The following is a 27,784-nucleotide window of genomic DNA, read 5'->3' on the forward strand; positions in this document are numbered from 1 at the left end:
CTCGGGTTGAGCCTCATCTCCATTCATACGAAAGGACCTGCCGAAAGTCCATTGTTTTCTAACCGAAACAACTATAAATGCATCAATAGAGTTGGAAAAGTCGTATTGACGGTACAATTAACGTTTTTCTTGTCAGTTTTGAGACTTTTTAACGTTTCGTATGTTAGCTATAAATGCATTATTAGAGTTGGAAAAGCACTACTCATGTGAGGGAACGATTTATATTTTTGTGGTTTTGGTTAGTTACGATTTGAACAAGAATAAATGACAAGTTAGTTTTTTTTTTTGTTTTTTTTTTAGTGTTTAGAGAGCCACAAGGGCAAGGGATGAGAATCGATCTTAAGATCTCCTGAAACCAAAAGGAAAGCTCTAACCACCTGAGCTATCCCTTAGTCTCATAAATGACAAGTTTTTAAAACCGAATAAAATATGCACTTCGTATCATTTTTTATGTCTAGTGAAGGTTTTCTCCTAGAATTGTTACAGGTCTAATAGACGAGAATTTTCAAGTCATTTAAGAGAAATCAACCTACTGTAAGTTAAATTTGCAGCATCTTGAAGCCGTACAATATTCTAGTTCTAATCAAGGCATATACTTAGCTGCATGCTTGTGCGGCTAGAATGGCTGCAACAACATTTAAACGTAGCATGTTATGAATGAAACGCGGCCCAAAGCAGCCCACCCAACGTTCTTCCAAATTCAGCTCAACGTTCTTCGCGCGTAACTACTTTCCTTTTTTTAATTTTCTGTTTCCTTCTTTCAAATTCTCTCATTTCTCTTTTCTTTCCTATAATACTTTAGATCCAAATTATCATCAGAACTTCGATCAAAATTTTCATTATCACTTTCTTCTCCTCTGTTTTTTCTCCTACGTTTTTCTTTTTCTCTCTCCACTGTTTTTATATTTTTCCTCCTTTTTTTCACTTTTTTGATTAATTTATATGAGTTGTATTCATTTGATTTTTGGTTATGTTCGATTAATTTGATCTATGTGTAAATTTCAATTTCTTATGTGGTGACTTTGTGATTAATTTTGATTGATTAGGTTATACATGATTTTCTTAATTGTAATGAATTGAATTTTATCTGATTATTTGCATTTTTTTTTTTATTAATGAACATAATCATGCAAAATATGAACATATGCATAGGTTCCCTTAAATGTGAACATTAGCTTTTCAAAAAGTGAACATAGGCATAAAAAATATGAAAATATGAATTTCAGAAAGTGAACATAAAAATTCAAAATATGAACATAAGCATTGGTTTCCTTAAAGTGAATATAAGTATTTAAAAGGTGAACATATCCGTAAAAAATATGAACATATGCATTTAAGAAAGAGAACATATGCATAAACAGACTTAATGAGAATATTTCATGAACAACAAATATTTACATTATGAATATTTGAAATTATCTATGAACATATATAATATTATTATGAATATAAGGCATTTAATTATGAACATACAAAATTGAAGAAATAAAAAATAATATGATTATGAAACATATGCATTATAAATTTATAAGTATTAAAAATATGAACATATTAAAAAAAATGTGAATATATGAATTCCAGAAAATGAACATAATCATGCAAAATATGAACATATGCATAGGTTCCCTTAAATGTGAACATTAACTTTTCAGAAAGTAAACATAGGCATAAAAAATATGAACATATGCATTTCAAAAAGTGAACATAACCATTCAAAATATGAACATAAGCATTGATTTTCTAATATGATTATGAAACAAAAAAATCTGAATAGAGTATCAAAAAATTCAGACGAAAATTAACTACAAAGTCAGTGATATTCATAGAAATTTACCTTTTATTGGGAGAATCCTTTTGATTTTTCATTCTTCTCTGATATCCATTATTAAATTTTCAGTTTTTAAAATCATGTAGAGGAGAGAGAATGAACTTTGTAAGATTGAGAAAATCAAATTAATTGTAGAAATGTTTGAAATGACTAAACGTTATTTTGAAAAAAAAAAAAAATTACTTAAAAACAAATACAGCGGTTGGAAAATGATGGTTTTGGAGTTTGGATCGGGTTTGGAAAGTGACGGTGTGGGTAGGTTTCGTTTTGGATTGGGTCGTGTTTTGTATTGGGAGCATTTTGCAAGTGGGCTTCTTTAATGGGCCGGTGTTGCACCTATCCTAGGTGCATAAGGATGCATGTAAGACCAATTGTCTAATCCATAATAAGATAACCACACCATTCAGGCCTTAATGTAGAATTCATCAGCATGAAAAAAAAAAAATTAAATAAAAAATAAAAGCAGCCATCTATTATAGTTAATCAAGGATTTTGAGTACTATTGATATAATTAATCTGAACCTAAGCCAATCTCGACATCTTTTCGCCTCAGTGCTAACAAAACCTCCAATGATCTGTATGATTAAGCCAAGAATGCAGATCATTCATTTTGGGCTCCTAATATTACAATATGCTTACAGCTTCCCTCGGCAGAACAGGCACGATCATGATAATCAATACACAAAAACATTACAGAGAAAAGAGAAGAAAATTCAAAAATGAACTCTAAACCACCATGGTTGCATTTTGAACTTGCCATTGATAGTATCATCAAACTAATTAATTTTAGCTATATGGTACAAAAATGCTCAGAAATGGAAGTTAGTATTGGTAGGAACCGTGCGCTGGGACACTCTGATAAGCACTATGCTGGGCATTCATGTTTCTATAGGGGCTCTGTTGTGCATTGTTCTGTTGATAAGGAATTTGATGGTGGTTCTGATAAGCAGTTTGCTGTGGAGCCATGCTGTGATAAGAGCTTTGTCCTTTCGGATCTGGATAAGAGCCCTGATGAGTATTATTGGGCCCACTATAATTGGTGTAATTAGCCGGTGCAGGAGGATAACGATCAGAAGCACCACGAATGTCAGCCACAGGCTCGGAGCCACCAAGGTAAGGATCATGAAGCTTCATTCTCATTCCAGGAGCCTAGATGAGATAAATAGAACAGCATCATACACAGCATACACAGTTTTTCTTTTCACGTCTCTGATAAAGCCACATTCAAAGACCATATAAAAGCAAGTGAATGTTTTGATTCAAATCAAGGGTAACCCTTGGCAGTGCCAAAATGCAATGCAGCCACCTAAACACAGTTGGATAACATTGGATATCCTACGGTCAAATTACAGTCCACATTTCCACTGTGCTGCATCATGTCAACTGAGAGTAATGATTGAAACTAAAGAGACTAACAAAGCATTCCAGTCATTAGAAGCCAGGGCTTCACTAAACCCAGTTGGTTTCAGATTTCTACTTTAATCATAGAATGCTCAGAGTGCAAACTAACCAAAATGTACCCCGACCCAATCCAGACTTATTACTCCCGACCTCAAAAGTAGACCACTGCTTACATGAGATTAGCCCAATTTAACAGTATGGTAGACATTTGTATGCAAAGAACTCAGTAATTGATTGTATCCTAGTACCTATGTGCCAGGCAATAACAGACCCTATTATCTCCACTATGCTTGTTAGCACTTTCCACGTTATTTATTTCTTTGCAAAATTGTTCACAAACCTCACAAGAGGAATCACCCAACCCTTCTCAAGAAGAGATTAGCTTGTGTCCATCCAGAACTCACTCAACCCCACCTAAAATGGGATGCCAAAATCCATACTAAGACATTGCAATTGTTGTTTATTGCATACTAGCCATTGTAACCCAACACTGACCAACATATACAAAGCCTTACTCTAAATTCCCCAATTCAAACTTAGAGATTGAATATTAAGTAAGGCTCACATACCCATCTGTTCATGTCTTGTTGATGAAGATAGCGATTTTGACAGTGCAGGAAGTGAAATCTAAATTTCAGAATTTTGACCGAGTTTAATTAAAAAAATGTCTAGATGAGCACATATGTGATAATCTGATAGAATGAAAGCTGCTCTTCAGCATAGAAATTTCTAGCTAACGACCTACTCCGTATTAAATTAATCTCTAACTTCCTAAAGATATTACAAGCACCACCATAAGGCATCAACCCAGTGTAGAGCAGGACCACAATAGACAGTCTAAATTTTAAAAAGTTCAAGATATAGACAATATTACCCCTGAATACTACAAATGTCATTTCACACCTTCCCATGAAATTTAGTTATAGGAAATTCATGTTACAACTATTGATATATATTCATTGTTTTATGAACCATATACTCAACTTCTTACCCAATAGTAGACTTGTCAAAAAAACAAAGAGAACTGACACGAAATCGACCTTCTGTTTTAAAAACAAGTTTGACCCAACAGAATGAGCTGTAAAATTCAGGATCAAATGGGTTTTACAGACCGGCTTCAAAACCTCAAAATTAGAGTTGAGCAGAGTTTAGAACTTTAGAAAAGTGCGCTGAACTCGTCTAACCCATAACAACTCGAACCCAAAGAGAAACCAATCCAAATCTGACCTAACCAGCCCAAATGGATAGGTCTTGCAAACGCCAAATCAACATTAGGATAATTTATCTATACAATCTATGCTACAAAAGGAGCATAAAGTAACAAGGGGTATAGCAGAAAACGTACCTCAGGAGTTTTGGCATAGAAGCTTCCTCCTGCTCCAGGAGCAGAACTAATCCCACTATTTAGGTAGTGAGACTCCATAGAACTGTTAGGATTTGAGTACCTGTGAGACTCCATGGAACTGTTAGGATTCGAGTACCTATGAGACTCCATGGAACTGTTAGGATTCGAGTACCTATGAGACTCCATGGAACTGTTAGGATTTGAGTACCTATGAGACTCCATGGAACTGTTAGGATTTGGGTACCTATAGAAGCAACAAAATATTAAAAATTATAATAATAAGATTTTTGCAAATAAATAAAAATTCAAAAACAGCTTGAAGGCAAATGAGAATGAATATTAAATAATTTTGCACAAGGATAAGTCATAATTATCAGTACCTAGATGCACTTGGCGGGACTGGGTAACTAGGAGGCTCAAAGTCGCGCATTCCACCCTAAGGAAAAGCAATTAAAAGGATTAGATCTCATTATGAAAGTAAAGTACCTGACAGTCAAAACAAAAAACTCACTATTAAATCAGGGGGCATACAAAAATTATATGCTAAAATAATACAACAACAACAAAGCCTTAGTCCCAAAATGATTTGGGGCAGGCTAACATGAATCGTCATAAGGAATTGTACAATATAAAGAAAAGGACATAACAAATTAATCATTTAAAAGAGTTTGAAAAAAAAGGTGAGTAAAGTGAGTAAACAAAAGAGCATTTAAGAAAAATTAAGGGAGTATTAAAAGAAACCAAGAATAAAATTCAAGAAAGTTTTACAAAAGTGGTTAAAACGTTGAAGCAAAAAAAAAAAAAACAAAAAAACAAAAAAAAAAAACAATACAGTCCATAAAACATTGGTGGGCTAAAAATAAAATTAAATACGAAAATAAAATTAGAAAGTCTATATAAAAAATTAATAAATAAATAAAAACTCAGTTGAACACTGGATCATAGATTAGCAAAATAGCTGAAAAAGGAAAAAGCAAGGAGGCCCATTATAATGTACTTCCTTCGTTTCTATTTACTTGACTAACATTCCTAAAATGGAAATATCATATTACTTGACCCATACTATATTTGGTAAGCTTTTTGTAGATATATTCTCTAAATTACCCTCATAAAGTGCACATGGGGGCAACTTTTAGGGGTAATAAGGTAAGCCATGTGCAACAAGGGCCACAAAACTACAATTTCTCTCTCCTCTCCTTAAATATTGTGCCGAAGGCTATGGGTCAAATAAATAGAAACGGAGGAAGTATGAAACAAACAACATTGGACCTATTTTCCATTACCCAAAACACAAAATGTGAAATGCAAAAGTGTCATCATGATGTGACTAATAACAATAAAAATCACAAATTATGACGAAAAAAAAAAATCACAAATTATGAGATAAGCTATAAAAATTAAAAAATAAATAATAAATAATAAACACCACAATGTTATGGGCGTAAAGCACCATGTATTCATGAAAAAAAATATAATACTTCCTCCGTTCTTTTATTATTGCACCATAAGGGTTTGACACAAATTTTTTGGAAGTGGAAAAAAGGATGAGAGAGAAAGGTAGAAATACCAAGTTGCCCATGTGATTATATACACAAAATAAAAAGTAAGGGTTGAAAAGCAAGGGTGTATTAGGTAATTATAGTGTGAACACAAATATTTCTTTTCCTATAATGGATATGGTGCAATATATGTGAAACTTCCTTAAAAGACAAGTGGTGCAATATTAAAAAAACGGAGGAAGTAATAAAAATAAAAAATAAAAACACAGGTTCACAATAATCATTTTTTGAAAACCAAATGATCATTTATAATTTAAAATCCTGATTCGTGCCTCTTAATCTATAGCACCTTGAGGTGCCCTATAGGCAGTCCCTGAAAATCACCTTTTTCCATATGCTGCTTTAGTTTCTATCACATTACATCCTATCCCCCCCCCCCTCTCTATCCAGCTGCAACCATCCGGACCACCTTCGTCATCATCATTGCATACACTAGTTTACCTTTAAGGCAACATTCCCAAACACCATCCCAATATGTGATTACATGCCTATTTCCAGCACCAGCACAATGCAAAATTGATGGGTTTCAAATATCTGGGTTTCATTGCAAACTTGACTTCTCTCTCGTTTAAGATGATTTTCATACTTGTGACCACCAGATAGAATTGGATTTGAATCCAGAGGCAAGCATCTCAACAAGTCAACATTTAGCAAGAATCTAGGAGGTTTAAAGAATTAGACCAAATGAGGAGACAGACCTCGGGGTCGCGATCCTGCTTGTGGTGTGGAATTGGCAGAGGATATAAGAATGGTGAGCAGAGTAAGTGAAAGAAGCGAAAAAAGCTACTTCAAATGTTTCTGCAACTACAGATAGCCAGAGCAACACGCCATTGGTTTACTAATAACCAAGCTCATTGGTAGTCAGTTTTTAGATAATTTCAGCAGTTACGCCAGAGGTGAGAGGAGGGATAAAGGAACTCACATAAAAGGTACTGCAATTTCAACCACTATAATTTGACGGCAGAAACCCTTTTGTTACTTATTAGGTGTTTTGCCAACTCCTTGGCTTTTATTTAAATTTAATTAGGTGGTGATCATGTCAGACGTGAACTTCTAATTGCATTTTTGTGGCAGTTCGGAGGCACAAATATGCAGATAACACACCAGTAACCTTTCGAAAGTGCATTGTAGAAAGGACACCACTGATAGCATTCAATTTATCGGTAGATGGTTGAGCCATGTAAAATAAAACATCCCCCTTTATTTATATGTAGATGGTTGAGGCAAATTCATAATCATTATTTTTTTCTTTTCAGTACACTTCACAGTTCACACCATGAAAGAACAAGAGCTATCCTCTGCAATGCAGACCACAAGAGTAACACCAAGAAAATCTTAATAACAAGCAACTTTCTAGCAGGAGAGGATTTACCTTGACAGCATTGTAGCTACTAGCGGATCCCATTCCAGCTGGATCAGGTCCCAAGGGTCCTCCTCGTGGATAACCTCCAGTGGGACCATATCCATGAACAGGTCTAGGTCGAGGTGGAGCTGGTTCTGCAGTGACAGTAGCATCCCTCAAGCATCTAGCCCTTAGCCTTGATGCTATCTCTGCCAGAGCATCTTTGGCTACTGCAAAACTTCCAGACACCTGAAAAGATTATTTTACAATTGACATGAGCACATTCCAAAATCACCAGTAAATGGACTACATTGGTTAAAAAAAAATTATAAATAAATAAAAAAAAAAAAAGAGAGAGAGAGAGAGACCAAAATCAACAGTACATGTTCATTAATCTTATTACCTGCACGAGCTCTTCATCTTCTGAAGCACACTCGGGTTTTTCATCCTTAGAATAAACACGAATGTCTGCTTGTGTTCTCCTTCTCATTTCATTTATAACTGTGCCTCCTTGTCCAAGGAGGCACCCAACCTTATTAGAGGGAACCAGCAGCCTTGAAGTAATTATACCCTTCTCGGATACATCGCTAACTTTATTTTGAAGCATGAGAATTGCATCAATTGTCTGTGATCTTTGGTTTCGCAAAGTCTGAAACATATCAAATACAGTAATCAATGGTACAGAATAGCAGCTAGTGTTTCAGTTTCAGCAGAAGTTGCAATGATAGAAATGATCACATCCAAATTAAGGATAATCAGATGGCATATCGGTGTGGCCTACACGTTATTCTTTAAAACAGCAGCTGTTAGAAGAACAGAGATTTACCTCAAAAGCCGAAACACGAATAACACGCTCCTCTGACTGGGTAGATGCATCTTCAACATGAATACTTGTACCAGTTTCCTGCTGTAACTGTCGCACATTCATGCCTCCTTTTCCAATCACTCCTCCAATCTTACTGACTGGACATAAAATTTTCAAGGAATATTCACCTGAAGGTTCCACACCAGGCCTGGTCAAATCTTTATCAAAAGCGCCAGGGTTGTGTCCAGGATGGCGCCCAAAGTCCTCCATCCATGGTGGTGGTGGCATGTGTCGAGCAGGATCTCGTGGAGACCACATTGGGTCACCTCCACGTGGTGGAGGCAAATTTGTTAAAGGAGGACCCGCAGCTTGAAAACCAGGGCCACGGGACAGCAGGGAATAATTAAATGCTTTCTCCTTGCGTGGATTCTGATGCAATAACGTTGAAACATCATAGAGTGCTCTCTTCAGAACAGATGGTTTTCCTTGCATCTGTTTAAGCCAAAAATATACATAAATTAAGAATGAACAACAATTGATGATAAATTGAGTATTAAAGGAGACTGAAGACGTGGGTGATCAGTGACCAAGATTATTAGTGGAGAAGCTGGAAATCCAGCAAAACAATTTTTGCCTGTCCTCTATTCCCTTAGTTACATAGATTTTTAATCAACTAACTCCAAACTATAGCACAGAAAAAAGCCATTTCAAGTATAGAGTATTATCAGATAAGCACTTCAAATAATAGTTATGTGTAAGAAAAAGATAACATAGATATAAAATGCAACCCAAATTTATGAGGAATTTTCAAACAAATTTCAAGCAAACATGAGATAGTAAGAAGAAAGAAGGCTGAAGATTATCTCAAAGTTCCTAAAACACAGCAGAATAAACAATCATCAAATCTAACAGCAACTAAATATAGTTCTAGCGGTTGGTGTCACATGCTCTAGTGAGGTTAGTGTCAAAGGAGACCGTCTATGTAAATAATAAACATTTGTGCTGCTTGCATGAATAAAGAACTCAGAACTCCTACTTCATTATAAAGGACATATTCCCCGATTCTCGAGTACCAAGTTGGCTTTAAGAATCTACAGGATCCTTTTACGTGTTGCTTCAAACCATTTGCATTATTCTAAAATCAATCATGTTGATAATCCAAGAAAGGGCTTATCATAGATTCCTACACAAGCCAGACAAGGACATGGCATTAAACTAAAATAATTAAGAGAAAAGAAAAGTAAATCTCATATGATCAGTTGTCATCCAATTTTTCAACATCCCCACAAGATGAACCAATGGAAATTGAAGAGATATAGCCAGGGTCTTGCCTAGATAACAGAGAGAGTTACAATGTAACTTTAGAAACATAAGCATTCTGGAGGTTATGCCTGGTTGGCTACAAGCCTCCAATATTTTAAAGTCCAGAAAGAGGCTAAGGTCAAGTAGATTTACAGTATAAATTAAACACTAAACACCCCCATGATATGATAATACTAATAATTTAACCTTAGCTTGTTTATAGAACAAAAACAGAAACAAAGAGCCCACACTTCTTCAGAAGAAATCATACTCTATATAAAAATATATGTGTGTGAATTCAATGCAATCACTGTTCTATAATGTTAAACTAGATCAACAAAATATTTCTGTTAAGAGGCCAAACACTAGTAAAATTTAGCCATTTTCACCTTATTGTTTCCGAAGATCTCTAATGTCAGGGTGTATCAACAATCAAAAAAATACAATAACAAAAAATAATAATTCAAAAAAATAAAAATAAAAATAAAAAAACACACACAATACCTGCACAAGTTCGTCGGTACTTAAGGCACATGAAGGAAGCTGCTCAGATGGAAGCACACGAATGCTAGCACCAGTCTCACTCCTCAATCTCTGAATAACATCTCCACCTTTGCCGATAAGGCATCCTACCATGTTATTCGGAACAAGAAGACGAGCAGTGACCATGCAGTTCTCATCTTCAACGTCTTCCTTCCCAGTTGACAAGTCTTCCTCAATAATCCTGTCATGAACTCGCATGAGAGCTTCTTGAGCAGGACAATGTGATGGCATGATCTCATTCCCCTCATCCGCCTCTTTATTCGAGCTTTTTTCAGGAGGACTATAAATCATTATCACCCGCTCATCCGATCCAGGAATTGAGTCAGAAACAGTTATTTTCGACTTTGTCTCTTCTCTCAAGACTTTAATTATGCCACCACCTTTGCCAATAACACTCCCAATTTTTTTAGATGGGCAGAGAATCCGGTAAACAGTGTCAGTAGGGTTAGGAACCTGAGTATTCTCAATATGTTCCGGCCTAGGATTATTCCATCTTCCTTTCTTATTCGCCCCTTTCTTCTTAAATGAGGTGCCTTGCCGTCCTTTAAGAGCACCCTTTCTGTCCCCTTCCATCAGTTCAACTATCCCGAAATCTAATTAGTCACAAAACCCTACAGAATTGCAAATTTCACATAAATCACCACACACAAAGTACAGTACTTCCAACAGGATTTCCACACCATATAAATCACACCAAATTCTTTCATACAGCAATTCCCATGACAAATACTAATACAACCACCTAAATTAAACATGAAGCTGATTTCTTCCAGGTCCCAAATGCAACAATGCATTCACATACCGCAACAAGACCAAAAAATTACTTCAAATTTGTTGATTATAACCCTAATCTATCATCATATTAAACAAATTTCCGCATTTTCGCTAACAATCAAGAAAAAATAAAGCTGCAATTATCCATAGAAACAACAAACATTTGTAATTAATACATTAAAGCAAGAATTAACCCAAAAAAAAATGAACATTAATTCAGAAAATACAAATAGAAAATTAGGGTTTAAGCGGTGAAGAAAGTGTTACCGGAGTGAGAGGCTGAGGAGAGAGAAAGTGTGAATAAGGGGAAAATAATTGAATGAATCCCTAAATAAATTAACTGCTACTCGTAAAAGCTCTTCATCTTCAAAGAATTCGATGCGAACCAATTTCGCTTCGCTACGAAAATTAGGGTTCTTCTTTTTTTCGTTTCTTCCTCTTTATTTTTTAGCCTATTTCTTAATTGAATTTTCTGCAATTACTTTTTTTCTTTCAATTCATTTCATCGTTGTATTTGGTTTTCTTGTTTCTTTTTTTTACTCCGTACGGTTTTCTTTGAAAAATAAAAAGGGTTGATTTCATACCGGCCAAATAATAGTATGGGCTTGGTAAATGGCCTTCGAACTGGTTACTTAAGGAGGGATGACCTTTCGGGTTCAGATTGGATAGAGTTTCACCCGCATCGGCATTATTCATCCGCTTTTGCTCATAATCATTTTATATACAACTAAGTTAGTCCCGTGCGATGCAATTTAATAATAAAAAATTTACTTGTAAGTATGTAATATAAATACTCTTTCCATTCTTGAAAGTTTGACTCGTTTTACATTTGTGCGATCTCCAATGAACATGTTTGACCATGAATATCTTTGGCTGTGTATAAGTGAAAATTATAAAAAGTTGATATTAGAAAAGTTTATAATAAGGGGAATCTAACAAGATCTCATATGCTAATTTATTTATATTGTATAAGTCATTAAATGTGGTCAAAGTTATTTTATTTTGACCTCTTGAATAGTAAGTGAGTCGAACTTTCGGAAACGGAAGTAGTATTTTGTTTTAACAATAAAAATATACTTGTAAGTGTGTAATATAAATATTTTAAGCAAAACATAACAAACCGTGATCCTTCTCGTTAGATTAATTTAGCTAAAATGAAGGACATGATTTTAAATATTCTAATTAACTTCATAGCTATAATAAAATTTTAAAAATGTTAGCGTTCGTTTTTTATTCATTATAGGAAATTTGAAGAAGTAATAAAGAGTGAAAAATCCAAACTCTACAATCACTAATAAAATGCACAAGATTGTTTTTTAAAAAAACCTAGGTAGGAAGGGAAAAAATGTGAAAGAGACCGTCAATTATTTTTACTCGATTGGAATAGAAATTGTGTATTTAGTCAATTTAGTTATAAAAACTTTTAGAAAAATGTATTATTAATCAATCATTTCCAAATATTAGCTTTAACCTAAAATAAAAAATATAAATAAATAAAAAGAATGATGTCAATACTAGTTTTGGAGGGGAAATTTATTATAAGAAGCTGCCACGTGGATAGTTATGATGTCAGCGGTAATTACTTTAGTATTAGCTATTATAGATTATCTATTGTTAACTTTTTTAATTTAAAAACATATGAAAATCACATATTAATTAATCACACATTAATACAAATCTAGTAGAACATTATTTGATACCTTGTTTCTTAATATATTATCGTGTTTCTTTATATATTATCATACCTAATAAAGAAAACGAATCAAATGAGAAAAAATAAGTCCATATCGATCAGATAAACAAATATAAGGTAAACTAAATATAGCCTAATATTGTGTATTTTTTTCAAAGAACAATAAATTTAATACAAAACATGGATAGCTATTTGAAAGAAGTAAATGACATATAAAAAAAATAAAAAAAATCATAGTGAACTTTTAGTGATCTTGAAATCTTGACAATTGACGTTTTGTTATCCAATCACATTCCCGGATTAATTTAACTCGAAAAAGTAGCTTTTTTCAATACATAATACAATTCAAGTATATAATAATAAAAAGGAAAAATTCATGGGAATAATCCCACCTTTGGGTCGTTCGTTTTTAATAATCCCACCTTTGAGATATTTTTTTAATAATCTGACCTTTACCCACCATTCTTTTTTAATGGTCCCAACCGGTCATGTAACCTGTTATTGGCGGCCTGTGATTGGTCAAAAATAAAAAATAAAAAAAAATAACAAAAAATAAAAAACAGTCGGCCACCAAGGAGCCAGCCAAGCCACCAGCCCAGGCCATCCCCCTGTCGCTGGTACCTGCTCCGGCAGTCGCGCCGGCGGCCGCCGACCTCCCTCCCCTTCCCCTCCTTCCTCGACAACCCCATTTTTAAGCTTAAAGAAGACAATAATGGAGGAAACTCCATTGAAGCTCACGTATGGAGTTCATGGCATAATGGGAACCTACTCATTTCTTCACCAAAATGCATGAAATTTGTATCAAAATGCTCACAATCCAACGTATATTCATTTGGTGCAACGAATTACAAGAGTAGCTTAACCAAACAAAAAGCCCCAAATTGATTTATTTTTTTTAGAGTTTTTCACGAACATCGGAAAATTTGAGCATATGAAAAGGGCGGTGGTGGGAGCTAAGGAGCGATTGTCGTGAGGGGAGAAAGAGAACAGTGGCGTCGTCATTTTCCCCCCACCCCTGAAAATTCCGTGGTTTTTGGGGTTTTGGCTGCGATTTCCTTGGTGGTTTTTGGCTGCGATTTTGGTGGTTGCGTGAGGAATGGGAGGGGGTTTTCGAGAGGGGGGAAAACGGCGATGCCAAGGTTGGGGGAAACGCGGCATTCTGACGAGGGAGGGGCGGCGGGCTTGGCAGTGGTGGTGGAGGTTAGGGTGGACCGGTAGGGGAAGGGGAAGCTTGCTTGGTTTTCTGATTTCTTTTTTTTTTTTTTTGGACAAATCAAATTGTGACACATGTACTAGACGTTTTTTTCCCTTTACAATGTACTAGATGTGTTGTAGTTGTATTTTGGAGGTAACTCTTTTACTCCATTTTAGGACTTTGACTCCACAAACAAAACAAGGCCAAAGACCACAACAACAATTCCAACTCCTATCTACCGATTCAGAAAACACAAACTATTGCGTGCAGCAGTTCGTGCGGCAACCCTTTCCCCTTCAAACACATTACCCATTCACATCAATTCTCAAAGAAAATTGGGATTTTAGGGCTCATAATTCACAAAACAAAGATCATTATGCTTGAATCAGGAAACCAAATTGAAGATTGAATCAAAAACCCCTCAAAACGAAGATGATGATGAAGTGCGATTTGCGATTTGCGATGCACGGTGGACGAAGATGACGATGGACGAAGATGACGGTGGACAAAACTATGTACTACAATCGTAACTACTGCTTGGGTGTTAATTCGTTTCGATTGCTTACCATCGCACCACCAAATTGGCTTCTCATTCCAAATCGAAACTACTGCGCAATCGGCTAAATTTGTGCGATTTGCAGGTGTTTGGCTGCGATGGTGTTAATTTGGAAGTGGTTAGCTGCGGTGGTGTGAGTTTGGAGGTGGTTGGTTGCGGTGGTGTGAGTCGTTCGAATTGGTGTGAGTTTGGAGGTGGTTCGATGGTTGGTGGGGGTGGTGAAAAGTGAGGGAGTGTGTGAGTTTGAGTTTGGCTGATACATTTTATGTTGTTGGCTTATTTTGGGTTGTTGACATTTTGGGTTGTTGGCTTACACATTTTGGGTTCTTGGCTAATGCAAGAGAGGAAGAGGGGGGAAAGAGGAGAAAGAGAAGGAAATAAAATATATTGTATTTTATATCATATTAGCCAACAAAGGATGCATATTAGCCATTAAAATGAACGTATAAGCCAATTTATGTCAGATATTAGCTAGTCAACATTAGGGACATATCAGACATTAATAAAAATGTAGCAGCCAACAAAAGGAATATATCAGCCAACAAAAAATACACATTAGCCAACAAGAGGAATATACCAGCCAACAAAAGGTACTTATCAGCCAACAACAAAAGAAAGAAATCAGCAAAAAAAAGCAACAGGTAAGCTAACAAAATAAATATAGCAGCTAACGAAATGAAATATATAAACCAACAACTAAAATATACATATCAGACAACAAAATAAAGATATCATCCAACTAAACAAACATATTAGCTAAATGATGTTTGATAGCAGCCAACAAAAGGAACATATCAAAAAAAAATTTAAAAAATATCAGCCAACAAAAGGAATATATTAGTCAACACAAAAACCATATCAATCAACAAATGAAACATATCAGCCAACACATGAAACATATCAGCCCACAAGTGAAATATATCAGCCAAGTCTGCCGCACGCAAATTTCCGTGCGCCAGTCCGCACCCAATACCTTCTCTTCAGAAAAAGCGTAGCACAAATCAAGGGAGCTCCACCAATATGCTAATATAATTGTATGAGATAACTTTCCAACTCAAGTCTTAATTCTAAGCCCAATTGTGTTCTGCTTTGGTTCAATTAGTACATTATAGTCTATTGCCCTAAACTCTTTTGTCGTCTGTGAATCTGTGATCTCTTCTTTTCAACATCGGACTTGATTGGAGCGAAATGGAGCAGATGGGAACGAGAATCCCAATGTGAAAGAAAAGATGCATATCAAACTCAAATCATGTGGTGACCACACACAAGACTTACTATTTATTGGTTGTTAATAGACAGGCTCTTACGGATTAAAATTATTGCAATATTATATTTAGGAAAGTTTAACTTCTCAAAATATAAAATGAAATAAAATTGGTGGGATTTATTGTTTGTTAGTTGACAAAGTTTTACAATGAAATTTTAAAAATTAATGAAGGTAGTAGATAATTTGAATAAGTTCAAACAAAATATTACAGAGTACAATGTATAAGTTCAAATAAAATAAGATAAGTTTATAGACCCCTTGATATAATTTCATATTATATTGGGCAGATCAAACATAACCTAAATGTTAGGAGTTTGAATTCATCAACTCCAAATGCTTATCGTCTGATATAAGTTAGTTGAGATTCACTTATCATCTTACACTCCTATATTGTGAAATTTTTGTGGTACAGACGTCTGTAGGGCTGAGCAAAACTATCTGATAATCCGAAAATCCGATCCGCATCCGATCTGAAAATTTCGGATATCGGATCGGATATCGGATCAGATATCAGATATCAAAAATTTCGATTTCGGATATCCGAATATCCGAAAAAAAACCACTTTTTTTTTTTTAACATTTTAAAAACATCCGGGTAAGTGCCTAAGTGGTAACCCTAAAGGGCCTAAACTCCCTAAGCCATCCGCCTCTTTCATACTTTCTCTTTCTCCTCTACTTTCTCCCTCCTCCCTCCTCTCTCATCTCAAACCTGAAACCTCCCTCCTCCTTCCTCCTCTCTCTTCATCTTCTGCAATTCACCTTATACTCACAAACAGGACCAACACTTCTACTCTTCCACCGCATCGAGGAGTTGTTCGCAACGAGGTTCAATTCAAATCTGGAGCGTCGGAGTTCATCTCCATCTCGTGTCCCCCAGCTTACCTACAAATGAGCGTCGCAAGCTTACTTCAGAAATGTTTAAGATCGTGATTTTACAAGCCCACTCTACTTTCATCATTCAAGCTCATATCTGGAAGAAGAAGGTTACAAGTTTGCCATATAAATGGAGTATATTTATTAGTTAGGCATCAAGTATGTTTACCCAATTTAATTGGGTTTTAGCAATTTAATTAGTAAGTTAATTTTTTTTTTTTTTGGGTTAAGCATATTCGGTCATTAATTTGATATCAATTATATTGAAGTACAATCCTTTGAGGCATTGGTTGATGTTGGTTGATGTTGAGTTTAGTTTTTGATATCATTTTGGTCATTAATTTGATATCAATTATATTTGGTTTAGTTTTTGAGTTGTTTTAGATATCATTTTGGTCATTAACTTGATATCAATTATATTTGGTTTAGTTTTTGAGTTGGTTGATATAGATGTTGCATACTACTAGTACTGTAGTATCATTTTGCTCGTTCTGTGTAAAATCTACCTTGAAACTTGTATGTCTGAAGCCTAAAAACACATTCAATTTTAATATAATTTCGGATATAGGATACCCGACTTATCCGATCCGAAAATTTCGGATATCCGGATTTTCGAATATCCGATATTTTTGGATCGGATATCCGATCCGTGCTCAGGCCTAGGCGTCTGTACCGAAAAAAAAAAGAATAAAAAAAAAATACAAAACATATAGTTGTTTTGTAAAAAACATCCCGCTTTATATTTTTTTTGGAATATCTAAAGAACATTTGTAATATTAATAAAGAATATGATAATATTATATAATGAAACTTATTTATATATACCCACCATAATCTAAAGATAAAATTCAAAGAACATTTCAAAATAAGCAATGAACATTAAGTCACAAATAAAAGTACATTATACTAACAAACAAAGAACATGGACATATGTTCTTTTCACTCTTTTTGGGTGCAAATATGTTCTTTTCACTCTAGGTATATGTTCATTACATTTTAATAGTATTTTTTTTCACTATAGTTATATGTTCATTACATTTCTATAATTTGTTTTTCCTCTTTTTTTTTAATAAAACGTCTGTACGATGGGCGCCTGTAAGAACCACGCATTGCTTACCTGGTCGCTTGCGCCTCGTTCTCAAACTAGTTTGTAACTACATCTTGAGCATCCAAAATAAGGATTATGAAAATAGGGTAATGCTACTGTGAAAACTATTTTCTCTCTCCACTAAAAGCTTTGTTCTCCCTCTTCTAAAAAGAAAACCCCCCCGAAACCTAGAACTCACCGGAGTTCCAGCGTCGCGGCCGGTTTTCCGGTAGGTTCCTCTTTCATTTAAGTTTTTCTTTAGCTCGTGTTCTAGCGTTGAAGTTGAAGCAGAACCAGGCTCCACAACGGGCTTCAAACTCTGCTTAGTGCTAACCTCTTCACGCCAAAAAAATTCTCAAGTTGATTTTCTGCGTTTTTCAGTTTTAAATTTTGTAAATTGGGTACTTGAGGGTAAAAAGGCCGTTTTTCAATTTGGGTTTAAGGTTTCGTTGATGAAACAAGAATCAACGGATAACTCTAACGCTGCTGACTACGTGTGATAGGAAAGATCGAGTTGGTAATGGTAAAGTTAGGGTTAGGGTTTGTTAGTTTTCTAGCGTTGGACTTTATTCTCATGACTTTAATTTCCTCCGCCCATATTTTGTTTCGTGAAACAAAGATCGGGTTCGTATCTTGATTATCGTGTCGCCGGTGATGTTAGTCGAGTTTGACCTTCACGGTGAAGGCTGCAATTGGAGGCCGGTGATAGTTGGTTGCTTTCTTGCTTGTTTTATGGGTTTACTTGTTTTTCTCGGTTTATTTTTAGTTTTTCCGACTTTAATGGGTCTTTGCTTTGAGTTTGATGTTCTTGGATGCGACTCTCTTTGTTCTAATTAGGGTTTGTCAAGTTTATTTGGGGATTTAAAGCGGTGTGTCCTGCTCCTGCTTAGAATTTTGGATATGCGAGTTTTGGTTTTGTGGGGAATTCACCATTGTTATGGTATGGTTCGGTTCATAGGGTTGGTTAGGGTTTGTCGTTTGTTTGTTGTTTTCTCTTTCATTTTTCTCAGTCGAAATAGTTTCAGAAGGTTATCCCTTGATGTCTTCTGTTTTAACTTAGTAGTGGATTTTCAATCTATTACTTTGAAATATACCTATCTTAACACTGCTCCCCAAAATGAAACGTTTATGGGCCTTCGAAATAATATTTTGGAGGTTTATAGTATGTGAGTATGTCAATGGTCTCTTTCCTTGAGAAAGGATCAATGGTACCCACAATTAAGGGTATCGAATCTCTTGAATGGGTGATTCAACGTGTGTTGGTAAGCTCTAACCGCTTTGTTTTCCTGCCCCATTTACTTAATGTTATGGGCACTTGGTGTCCTTTTCAGCTCGTTAATATGTTTGCTAGAATTTGTTTGTTTCGTCGTCCTCAAATGCATTCTCCACGTTCAAAGGAAATCGGAATACATAAATAGAATGGTGTGTTCCTCATCGTGGCAAATTATTCAAACTAGCAAGATCAAATGTGAAAGTACTTTAATTTAATGTATTCTCGTTGTAATATAGGAGCTAGTAAGACTTGTAGTTTGTAATACTTTTATATTAATTTAAACCGTCGTTAAAAAAAATAAAAAAATACGAAGTATGAAAATGATAGCTCAAACTTGTAGATTGACCAAGTTAAGAATTTTAGATGGCCATTCACACGAATCCACTCAATTGCATGTGAAAAGAAACCATAAAAACCATCTAATCATGTGGCTAGTACCACATTTTTTTGCACATTCATGTGAAGCTCTCGTGCCAACAAAACATTTATCGACTACTTCCAAGGTAATTTACTTTGTTCCAAACACATTTGCAACACTTGACTTTTTAGCTTATTATATCATGTTAGATGACTAGTTCAATGAAAAATATATTGTTAAAATTCAAAATTGGTTATAATCAATCATTTTGACTTTGTAAACTATTCGCATGATTTACTTTCACTTTAATTTATGAGTTATTTTTAAAAGAACATAATTATCTATTCCGTAATTTCGTTATTTCGTCTCAATATCTATTTTTCTAGGGTTTCAATTTTAATAATTTTACTTATTAATAACTGAAGATATTAATACTTGAAATTATATGCTCTTCTAAGTAGAATGTTGTGATTGTGAAAGTAAAACCAACTACTATTACAAAGCACATACAAAAATATTTCTAGAGATCCTCTCTATTGTGAAGTGAAATTCTTAAACTAATACAAAGTACACAATTAATACAAAGACTCGCGATTTATAACCACTAAAAGTATAAAAATTAAGAATCGTTAATTCATTATTGTAGAAGAAAGGATTTTGTTTTCCTAATTTCCATTGGATACAACTTCCCCAAAATACACATTTCAAAAGTACTTTGTATATAATGTAGAAGAATAATCAAGTATATATTGATTAGCTTAATGTTTACATTATACAAAGTATGTATATATACAATTTATGACAGCTAACCTAGAGAATTATACGTTAAACTTGGATAAATAAGGAATAATAAAGATAATAAAGAATAATTTCCTATAATTATGCTCAACTAACTTGACTTGTTAGTCTTATCTTCAACATTTCCCAGCAAGATGGACGGTCGAACGACGAGACCAATCTTGGCATTAAGTAACTCAAATTGTGTACGAGATAGTGGCTTAGTAAGAGCATCAAGCAAGTTGATCTTTGGTTGAGATGTAAGACACCCGCAAGATCCCTTTTTGAACACTTTCACTGACAAAATGATAATCTAGAGCAAGGTGCTTCATTTTCTAATGGAACTTGGGATTGGAAGCCACATAAGTTGCCCCCATGTTATCACAAAAAAATAGTAGGCAAATGCAATGAATTAAGAACAAGCTCAGTTAGCAAGTTGATTACCCAAAGAACCTCAGCAGTAGTAGACGTAAGGGCTCGATATTCAGCTTCAGTTGAAGAACGAGCAAGTGTTCTTTGCTTGTTAGAACTCCAACAAATAGGATTTTTGCCAAGATAAACAAGTAGCCCATAGTGGAGACATAATCATCTCGATTCCCTGCCAAATCAGCATTTATAAAATGCGTGCAAGGACAAAGGGGAGTTGTGATGAAAGAGTATGCCCTTGTGGAGAGAGCCCGCAAGATCAGATAACGAAGTAGTCGCTTCAAGGCATTGTAATGTTCATCAGTTGGCTTGTGCATATATTGTGAAAGACGATTAACACAAAAGGAATCGTCCGGCCGAGTAAGAGACAAGTATTGAAAACTGCCAAGAATAGTCATGTACTCGGTTGGATTAGCTAAAAGGCGACTTTAGTCTAAGCTTAGAGAATGAGCTGTAGACATAGGTGTTGGAGAAAGCTTAGCTTCATGCATATTTGTCTTTTCCAGAACATCAAGTATATATTTTTGTTGGCTGAGAAAGAGACCATGAGAGTGAGGAGTAACCTCCACTCCTAGAAAATATGACAAGTTCCCCAAATCTTTCAAGGAGAAACGGGTGGCAAGTGAAGAGATGAAGTTAGCCACTATGTCATTATCAGAACCCGTCACAATTATATCTTCAACATATACTAAGACATAGATAACCTGTTGATGTTGTCGGAGGATGAAGAGAGAGGAGTCAGACACGGTATTTACAAAACCGCAACTTAATAAATATGCCCGAAGCTAGTTGTACTAAGCCCTTAGTGCTTGCTTAAGACCATAAATAGCTTTACAAAATTTGCAAATGTGATTTGGTTTATCATTATCAATGAACCCCAGGTGGCTGCATCATATAAACGTCCTCTTGCAATGAACCTTGTAGAAAGCATTGTTTATATCAAGCTGACGAAGAAACCAACCACGAGTGACGGCAAGACTAAGGATGATACGAATAGTAGGAGCCTTTACCACGGGGCTGAAAGTCTCAGAGTAATCTAGCCAAGGTCCTTGATGAAATCCCTTTGCAACAAGACGAGCCTTGAGCTTATCAACAGTGCCATCGGGTTTATACTTTGTTCGGAATACCCACTTGCACCCAATGAGATTAATTGATGAAGAAGGGGGAACCAAGACTCAAGTTTCATTTTTAATCAAGGCATCATACTCTGCCCTCATTGCACAAGTCCATGAAGGACTCTTAAGCGCTTGGGCTCACGAAGACAGAAGCCAAAAGTAAATTTGCTTGGTATTTGGGGTTAGGCTTATGAATATTATTCTTAGCACGAGTGATTATTGTGCTTGTAGGTTGAACAATGGGCATGGTAGTCGATGTAGGAGAGCCTGATGATATAGAAGCATCTTCAGATGATAAAGTATTAAAAGAGGATGATGTTGTTGAAGGACTATCATTTGGCAATATTATAGGGGGTTGACTTGGTTCATTTCCCAACAACTGGCACAATAATAGGAATATTCACTTCATCACTTTGAGTAGCAATCTGAGATGGCGGCTCAATAATAGGAATATGGGGAAATTGTTGACGAAACACCGAGCATTGAGACACAAAATGACCAGACGACGCCATTGACACTTCCCATGATAAGGTTTAAATGGTGGCTTGTCATTTGAAGGTTGCATAGACGTGTGAGAAGAGTGCCCACCGTATGTCTTCTTTGCCCCTTGCTTGTAAACATGATTGACAGAAGCAGGATGAGAAAGGGTAGCAGCTTGAGATTGTTGGTGGTGTAAAATATACGCCTCCCTATTCACAAGCTTCTCATTAAGTTCATCAAAAGTGATGCCCGATTCACGACTCTGAACATCAGAAATAACCTGATCATAATCAAGATCATTAAGTTGTTCAAGAATACGCTCCACAATATCATCATCATCCATAGGCTTGCCTAGAGAGGCTAATTGGTCAGCACATGTCTTAATGTCATACATAAACTCGGTGATAGACCGAGGACCATTTGTGATGTTGCGAAGGCGTTCCTTGATTTGTTTGATGTGCCCCTTTGAGGGGTTAGCATAGGTCTTAGCAAGAAGCAACCAAGCTTCACGAGAGATAGGAGGAACAAGAGAGCCACTAAGGGTGCCACATAAAGCCCCATGGATAAGTTTGTCCTGCCTAAACCAGGTGGTATAGTAGGATTTGGAGTGGTGATATCACCAGTTGGAGAAGGAACAACAAGAGTTCCATCAATATACTGAGAAAGGCCATAGCCAATTAAGGTAGCCTCTAATTGTGTTTTCCAAGAAATATAATTAGATGAAGTAAGCTTAATGATATGATTAAGCGAGATAATACAGAGACTAATTGGAATAATGGACTAATTGGAATTTGCCATGAAAATAAATAAATAAATTTGTGTAGCAGTGGAAATACAGAGACAAAAATCGAGAAGATGAATATTTTCAAAGCTCTGATACTATGTAGAAGAATAATAAAGTGTATATCGATTAGCTTAATGTTTACATTATACAAAGTATGTATATATATATATATATATAAGTTATAACAACTAACCTAGAGAACTATACGTTAAACTTAGATAAATAAGGAATAATAAAGAATAATCTCCTATAATTATGCTCTTGGCTTAGTAGTCTTATCTTCAAGATATAACACATGTACCATCTCTGACTAGCTATTTTATTTTTTAGATATGTAGTCAACTTTGTTTTGTACATTCAAAAACCAAAACTGTTAACAAGGGAAAATATCTCCAAAAACTTCAATTAACATTTAATCTAAACCTTAATTAAACAAGTTCTAATCCCATTCCACATACTACTTGATCATCATTAACCTTCCGGCTCATTGACTCGGCCAACCGAACCCGAGCGTCAGCTCGAGTTCCACCTCACCGTCATCGTCACCATCGTGTCTGACACTCCCCCTCTCCACCACCACCTCCTCCGCAGCATCGACCATCACATCGGTCGATACCAAGCTCGTGTGCGTGGTACTCCCGGGGTCATCCGGGTGGCTCACGGTGGAGTCATGGCTCGTGCTTGACCCGTTAAACTCGGCCGAGTCAGGCCGAGTTGACTCAGCCACCGCCATCACCTGAAGAGCCGAGGTAGCAGCACCACCAGCTGCAGACTCGGCTTTAGAAGCCGGCTTGGACTTGGAGCCGACACGCTTGAACCGAGTCCGAGTCGGCTTGACTCGGTGCAACCCAGCCGCAGCCGAGCTGTTGTTGGAGTGGGCGTGCTCATCTTTTGACACGTGGCGGATGTCGTAAGCCCCTTGGATAGGCGGGGAGTTAGGCGCGGCTTCAGTAGGAATCGGCGTAATCGGTGCGCCTTTTAAAACGGCTTCAATGGCTGTTTGACAAAGCTGCCATTGACCTGACCAAAGCAACCCAACTGAACCATAAATTGGGTTTACCATTCGACCACATGCTTCGTATAAGAGTGACCTGAATATTGCTGAAATCATAAAACAAAACATATAATCAGCATATAGGTAATTAATTGAGTAATAATTGAATTAACTTCAGAAAGAAGTTTAATTAGTTAAAGCACAGCCTTCCAACAACAACTTGACCCACTTGAACAAAAATAGTAACGTGGCAACCAAAACCAACTATCCACCTAAAACCTAGGGACTATACCACTTTCCACTATTAGAATACCACTAGATATTTTTCTATTCATTTTAATTAAAAATTTGAAATTATATCACGCATATCATAAGCTATTCAATAAGCACATGCAAAGGGTAGATGACTAATTGCACGATGCATTATTGATAAAGATTATAAAATCATCAATCTAATAATGATATTCGATTTTTCCTCGCCTCTACTTTGACTTTTTTTTTTTTTTTTTTTTTTCCGGAAGAATAAAAAATAAAGAGTGAAAGACTAACCAGGACGAAGGTGGTCAGGACCAGCGTTGATGAGGTTCATGAGACCAGCGCGACCATAAAACTTAGCAAGGAAAACGGTGGCATTAGCTTGAGACTCAGGGGACTTAATCCACTGAAGACAAGGTCTAATGCTACAATCCTCGCTACAGCCTTTCCGTAGCACTCGACATCCGTTACAGCTCATCCGCATTCTTACAAAATTAATTATAAATGACTATTCGAAAACACGATATCGATCTATTTGAAATACAGAGAATAGAGGAGAGAATGGGTTATTAAGAAGGTGTATGAAGAGTGAAAAGAGAAGAATGTATGATGATACATAAATGAATGAATTGAAGAAGAGGAAAATAAAATTGTTGGAAAGAGGAGAGAGAAAATAATAATAGTAGTTGCTGGTTTCAGGAGCCGCAGCTGTTTCCCAAAAACTGGTAAAGTGAGGGAGTGTGGTCTTTGCCTTTTTAGGGGGCGTGTTATTTTATTATTATTTTTTTAATTAATAATAATTAAAAAGTTTCCAGAAAATGGGAAGAGGGGAGATGAACCTATTTTGTCATTTTTGTCATACTAATAAAATTAATTAAAATTTGGTACGATATTAATTTGTGTCACTCTCTATACAAAGAGAGTGAATTATTCTTTCCAATTTCAAAATTCCAACTCTTTTGGGGAGTTTTTTTTTTTTTTTTTCTTGAGGAAAGAGTTTAATTTTAGTTTAGTCATTTTTTTTAGCCTGTTGGATTACAAAAGCTGTGGGCGAAAACTATTTGATTAATTTATTGAGTGTTATACTAAGGAGATTAGTCTTTTATGGTTTCGTTAAGTCGTACATACCCGTGTATTTTTATACTAATGAAAAACGTTTCTTAATTATAGAGGAGTACGGTATGGTTGATATTTATATGGTTTTTTCTAAGGCTACGGTAGAGAATATATTCCAATTATGTGATACAAAGTACTGCGTATTATATTCACAAGTTGTCATATGTTATTACTTGTAGTAGATAGAAAAAATGCATTTGTTAAGGTTATATTTCATGTATTACTCCCATGCACTTAGCATTAACCAAAGTAATCAAAAGCCTATGTGCTAGAATTGCGAGTCCTCCATAACCCCATTGAACTAACTTAAAGGACTAGTAAAGGAAGCCTTAATTAGTTAATTGAAATAAATTAGTCTTCCCGAAAAAAGGGATGATGAGCAAATTAAAAAGAAATTGTTTCCAACAAATGCAAATTAAACAAAATGAACTTAGCATTGGATTTATAAGTTGGATTAAATGATGTTGTTGTTGTCGGTGCTGAACTACAAAAAATCTCTCGTCCCTAAATATAATCTATTACTAATTATCTTAAAGTTCTTTAGGTAACAAAAATGTTGATGTTCATGAAAATTGCTTTTGCAATTGTTCATCTTAAATTAATTGAAAGTGTTATCGATCTCAATCGTTGTGCCCGATAAACGATTAAGTAGTATTGAGCAAATCAGCAAAATATGCTTAAAAAACAACTTCCATGCACATTCTAATTTGGATAATCTATGCTTGTTCAACGAGATAAGGGTTGGAGAGTTGGAGCTTGGACATATATATCTTTTTGAAATTCAAAAATATACTCACATATAGATCAGACATACTCGAATTATACTAGTCGTACTAGTAGTTTTGAACGAATTAAATTCACAAACAGTACAAAAACAAAAATAGAGTGTACATAGAAAATAGAAAAAGGGCTACAAGTTTCAATTTCTGCAGCCTTCATAGTCTAAATGCACTAAACTTTAAAAGGATTGCAATCCATCCAGCTATACTTGGCCTGGAACTTTGGAAGCCTAATACTCCACATCCATTCGTATCACCATATCTCGACGCATACTCTGTTCTCTAACTTTGCAAAATTCGAATCTTATGTCTTTACTCTTTATAATCCATTAAGGCTCTATTTTTTTGAGCAGATTTTAATATAGTGAAGTAGGTGTCATTATGTCAGCAAAGCAGAGCAAAATAGATTATTAATATTCAGTACAGCAGATTTTACCACATCAGAACTGCTCAAAAGAACAAGGTCTAAGTTAATATTGTGAAATTGTAAATCGAGACGAATCTAACAAGATTTCACGTGATTATGTTTTTTTAATAAATAAGCTACAAGATCATTTCATTAGGATAATTGCAAATCTTTAATACTTATATATGATGAATTATGTGTACTCCGTAACTCTTTGTGTTCTATTCATTTTATTTTCTTTGTTGTATATCAAAATTGAGGAGTGCTTCTTATCTATACTTATCAAAACTTAGGTAAATTATATAAGTAGTTAAAAATGAAAAAAACAAAACATTAATTACACTGATTTACATGTAATTTTGTCATGCAATTCTAAATTAATACCATATTAGGAAAGATATTTCAGAGTAAATGTTTATTTTTAGCTTTTAAGGATACATATAGCATTACTCAGCCCTGTTCTTTAGGGGTGCTCTGCTCTGTTGAAATCTGCTCTACTCTACAGACACTTACTAAGCTCAAAAGAACAGGGTCTTACTCGTACTACGTATCTTATTGAAATATAATTATAAAATAAATGAAAAACGATATGTTAAAAAATAAAAGGAAAAAAAAGTGAAAATTGTGGAAATGGCATGGAAGACACGTAGCAAAAGAAGAAAGAAAATAGCCATTTGGTAAAAATTGCAGTCGAGAGCCATGCAAGTGAGTCCAAATAACCACGAGACAGCGCGTGAAGAACACGTGTAAATGTCAGAGTGCGGTCGAATCGCCACATAAGGTGGGAAAACTGGTGAGGGCCCACTATTCCACGTCTCCAGCTCCTGGTTTTCGGGAAACCATAAAATTAAATTATATCTCTTGCTCCCTTATTTTTTGCCTTATTGTAATTTTATTGGTCAAATTTATAAAACTTTGATTATAAATTCTCGATAATTTAATTGATAATATATTGTGTAGTTTTGTTAGAATTATCTCATTTTATATTTTATTAATATCAAACTTTTATAATATTTATACGTATAAAAATTAAAATATGTACGTTTGAACACGCGAAGACCGTGAAAAAAAAATTAAATGGCAGGGAGTAAACAAATTTCCCATATTTCTGGTAAAACCTTACAAAACCGGCGACTGGTTTCTGGTTTTGGTTTTAGAGGATTGTGGACTGTGGGCGCCCAATTAGAGGTACTTAAATTTCATTATTATTAGAGGTGGGGTCCAATTAAGTGGTTTTTAATTAGTTATATCCTGTTTAATTAGTAGGGCGGTCGTCTAAATTTGGTGATTATGAGTTAATCCCACAAGATTGGGACCCATAATAAAATAAAATCAACTTGACTTTATTGTATAAAACAAATTGATTGTTTCAAAGTTAATTTTACTGAATTGAATAGTTTGGGTTAAGAAGGAGACATACCTGGTTTTGAAAAGGGAGTGTTTAAATATTA

The 27,784-nt window shown here is 35.3% G+C and overlaps 2 protein-coding genes across 2 annotated transcripts; both read right to left on the reverse strand.

The window, feature by feature from the left end:
* Window positions 1–2,278: 2,278 nt before the first annotated feature.
* Window positions 2,279–11,425, reverse strand: LOC110728200 (KH domain-containing protein At4g18375-like). Its single transcript, XM_021907862.1, has 8 exons — window positions 11,167–11,425; window positions 10,087–10,736; window positions 8,302–8,772; window positions 7,879–8,124; window positions 7,506–7,724; window positions 4,955–5,010; window positions 4,575–4,818; window positions 2,279–2,977 (listed from the first exon to the last, which is right to left on the reverse strand). The coding sequence occupies exons 2-8, from the start codon at window positions 10,696–10,698 to the stop codon at window positions 2,651–2,653; spliced, it is 2,175 nt and encodes a 724-aa protein (XP_021763554.1). The 5' UTR covers window positions 10,699–10,736; window positions 11,167–11,425; the 3' UTR covers window positions 2,279–2,650.
* Window positions 11,426–22,887: 11,462 nt separating this feature from the next.
* Window positions 22,888–25,320, reverse strand: LOC110728201 (LOB domain-containing protein 40-like). The gene is made up of 2 exons (XM_021907864.1): window positions 24,327–25,320; window positions 22,888–23,884 (listed from the first exon to the last, which is right to left on the reverse strand). The coding sequence occupies exons 1-2, from the start codon at window positions 24,514–24,516 to the stop codon at window positions 23,268–23,270; spliced, it is 807 nt and encodes a 268-aa protein (XP_021763556.1). The 5' UTR covers window positions 24,517–25,320; the 3' UTR covers window positions 22,888–23,267.
* Window positions 25,321–27,784: the final 2,464 nt, after the last annotated feature.

This window comes from Chenopodium quinoa, unplaced genomic scaffold (assembly GCF_001683475.1).
Source record: "Chenopodium quinoa cultivar QQ74 unplaced genomic scaffold, ASM168347v1, whole genome shotgun sequence".
In the NCBI taxonomy this organism is placed as follows: domain Eukaryota; kingdom Viridiplantae; phylum Streptophyta; class Magnoliopsida; order Caryophyllales; family Amaranthaceae; genus Chenopodium; species Chenopodium quinoa.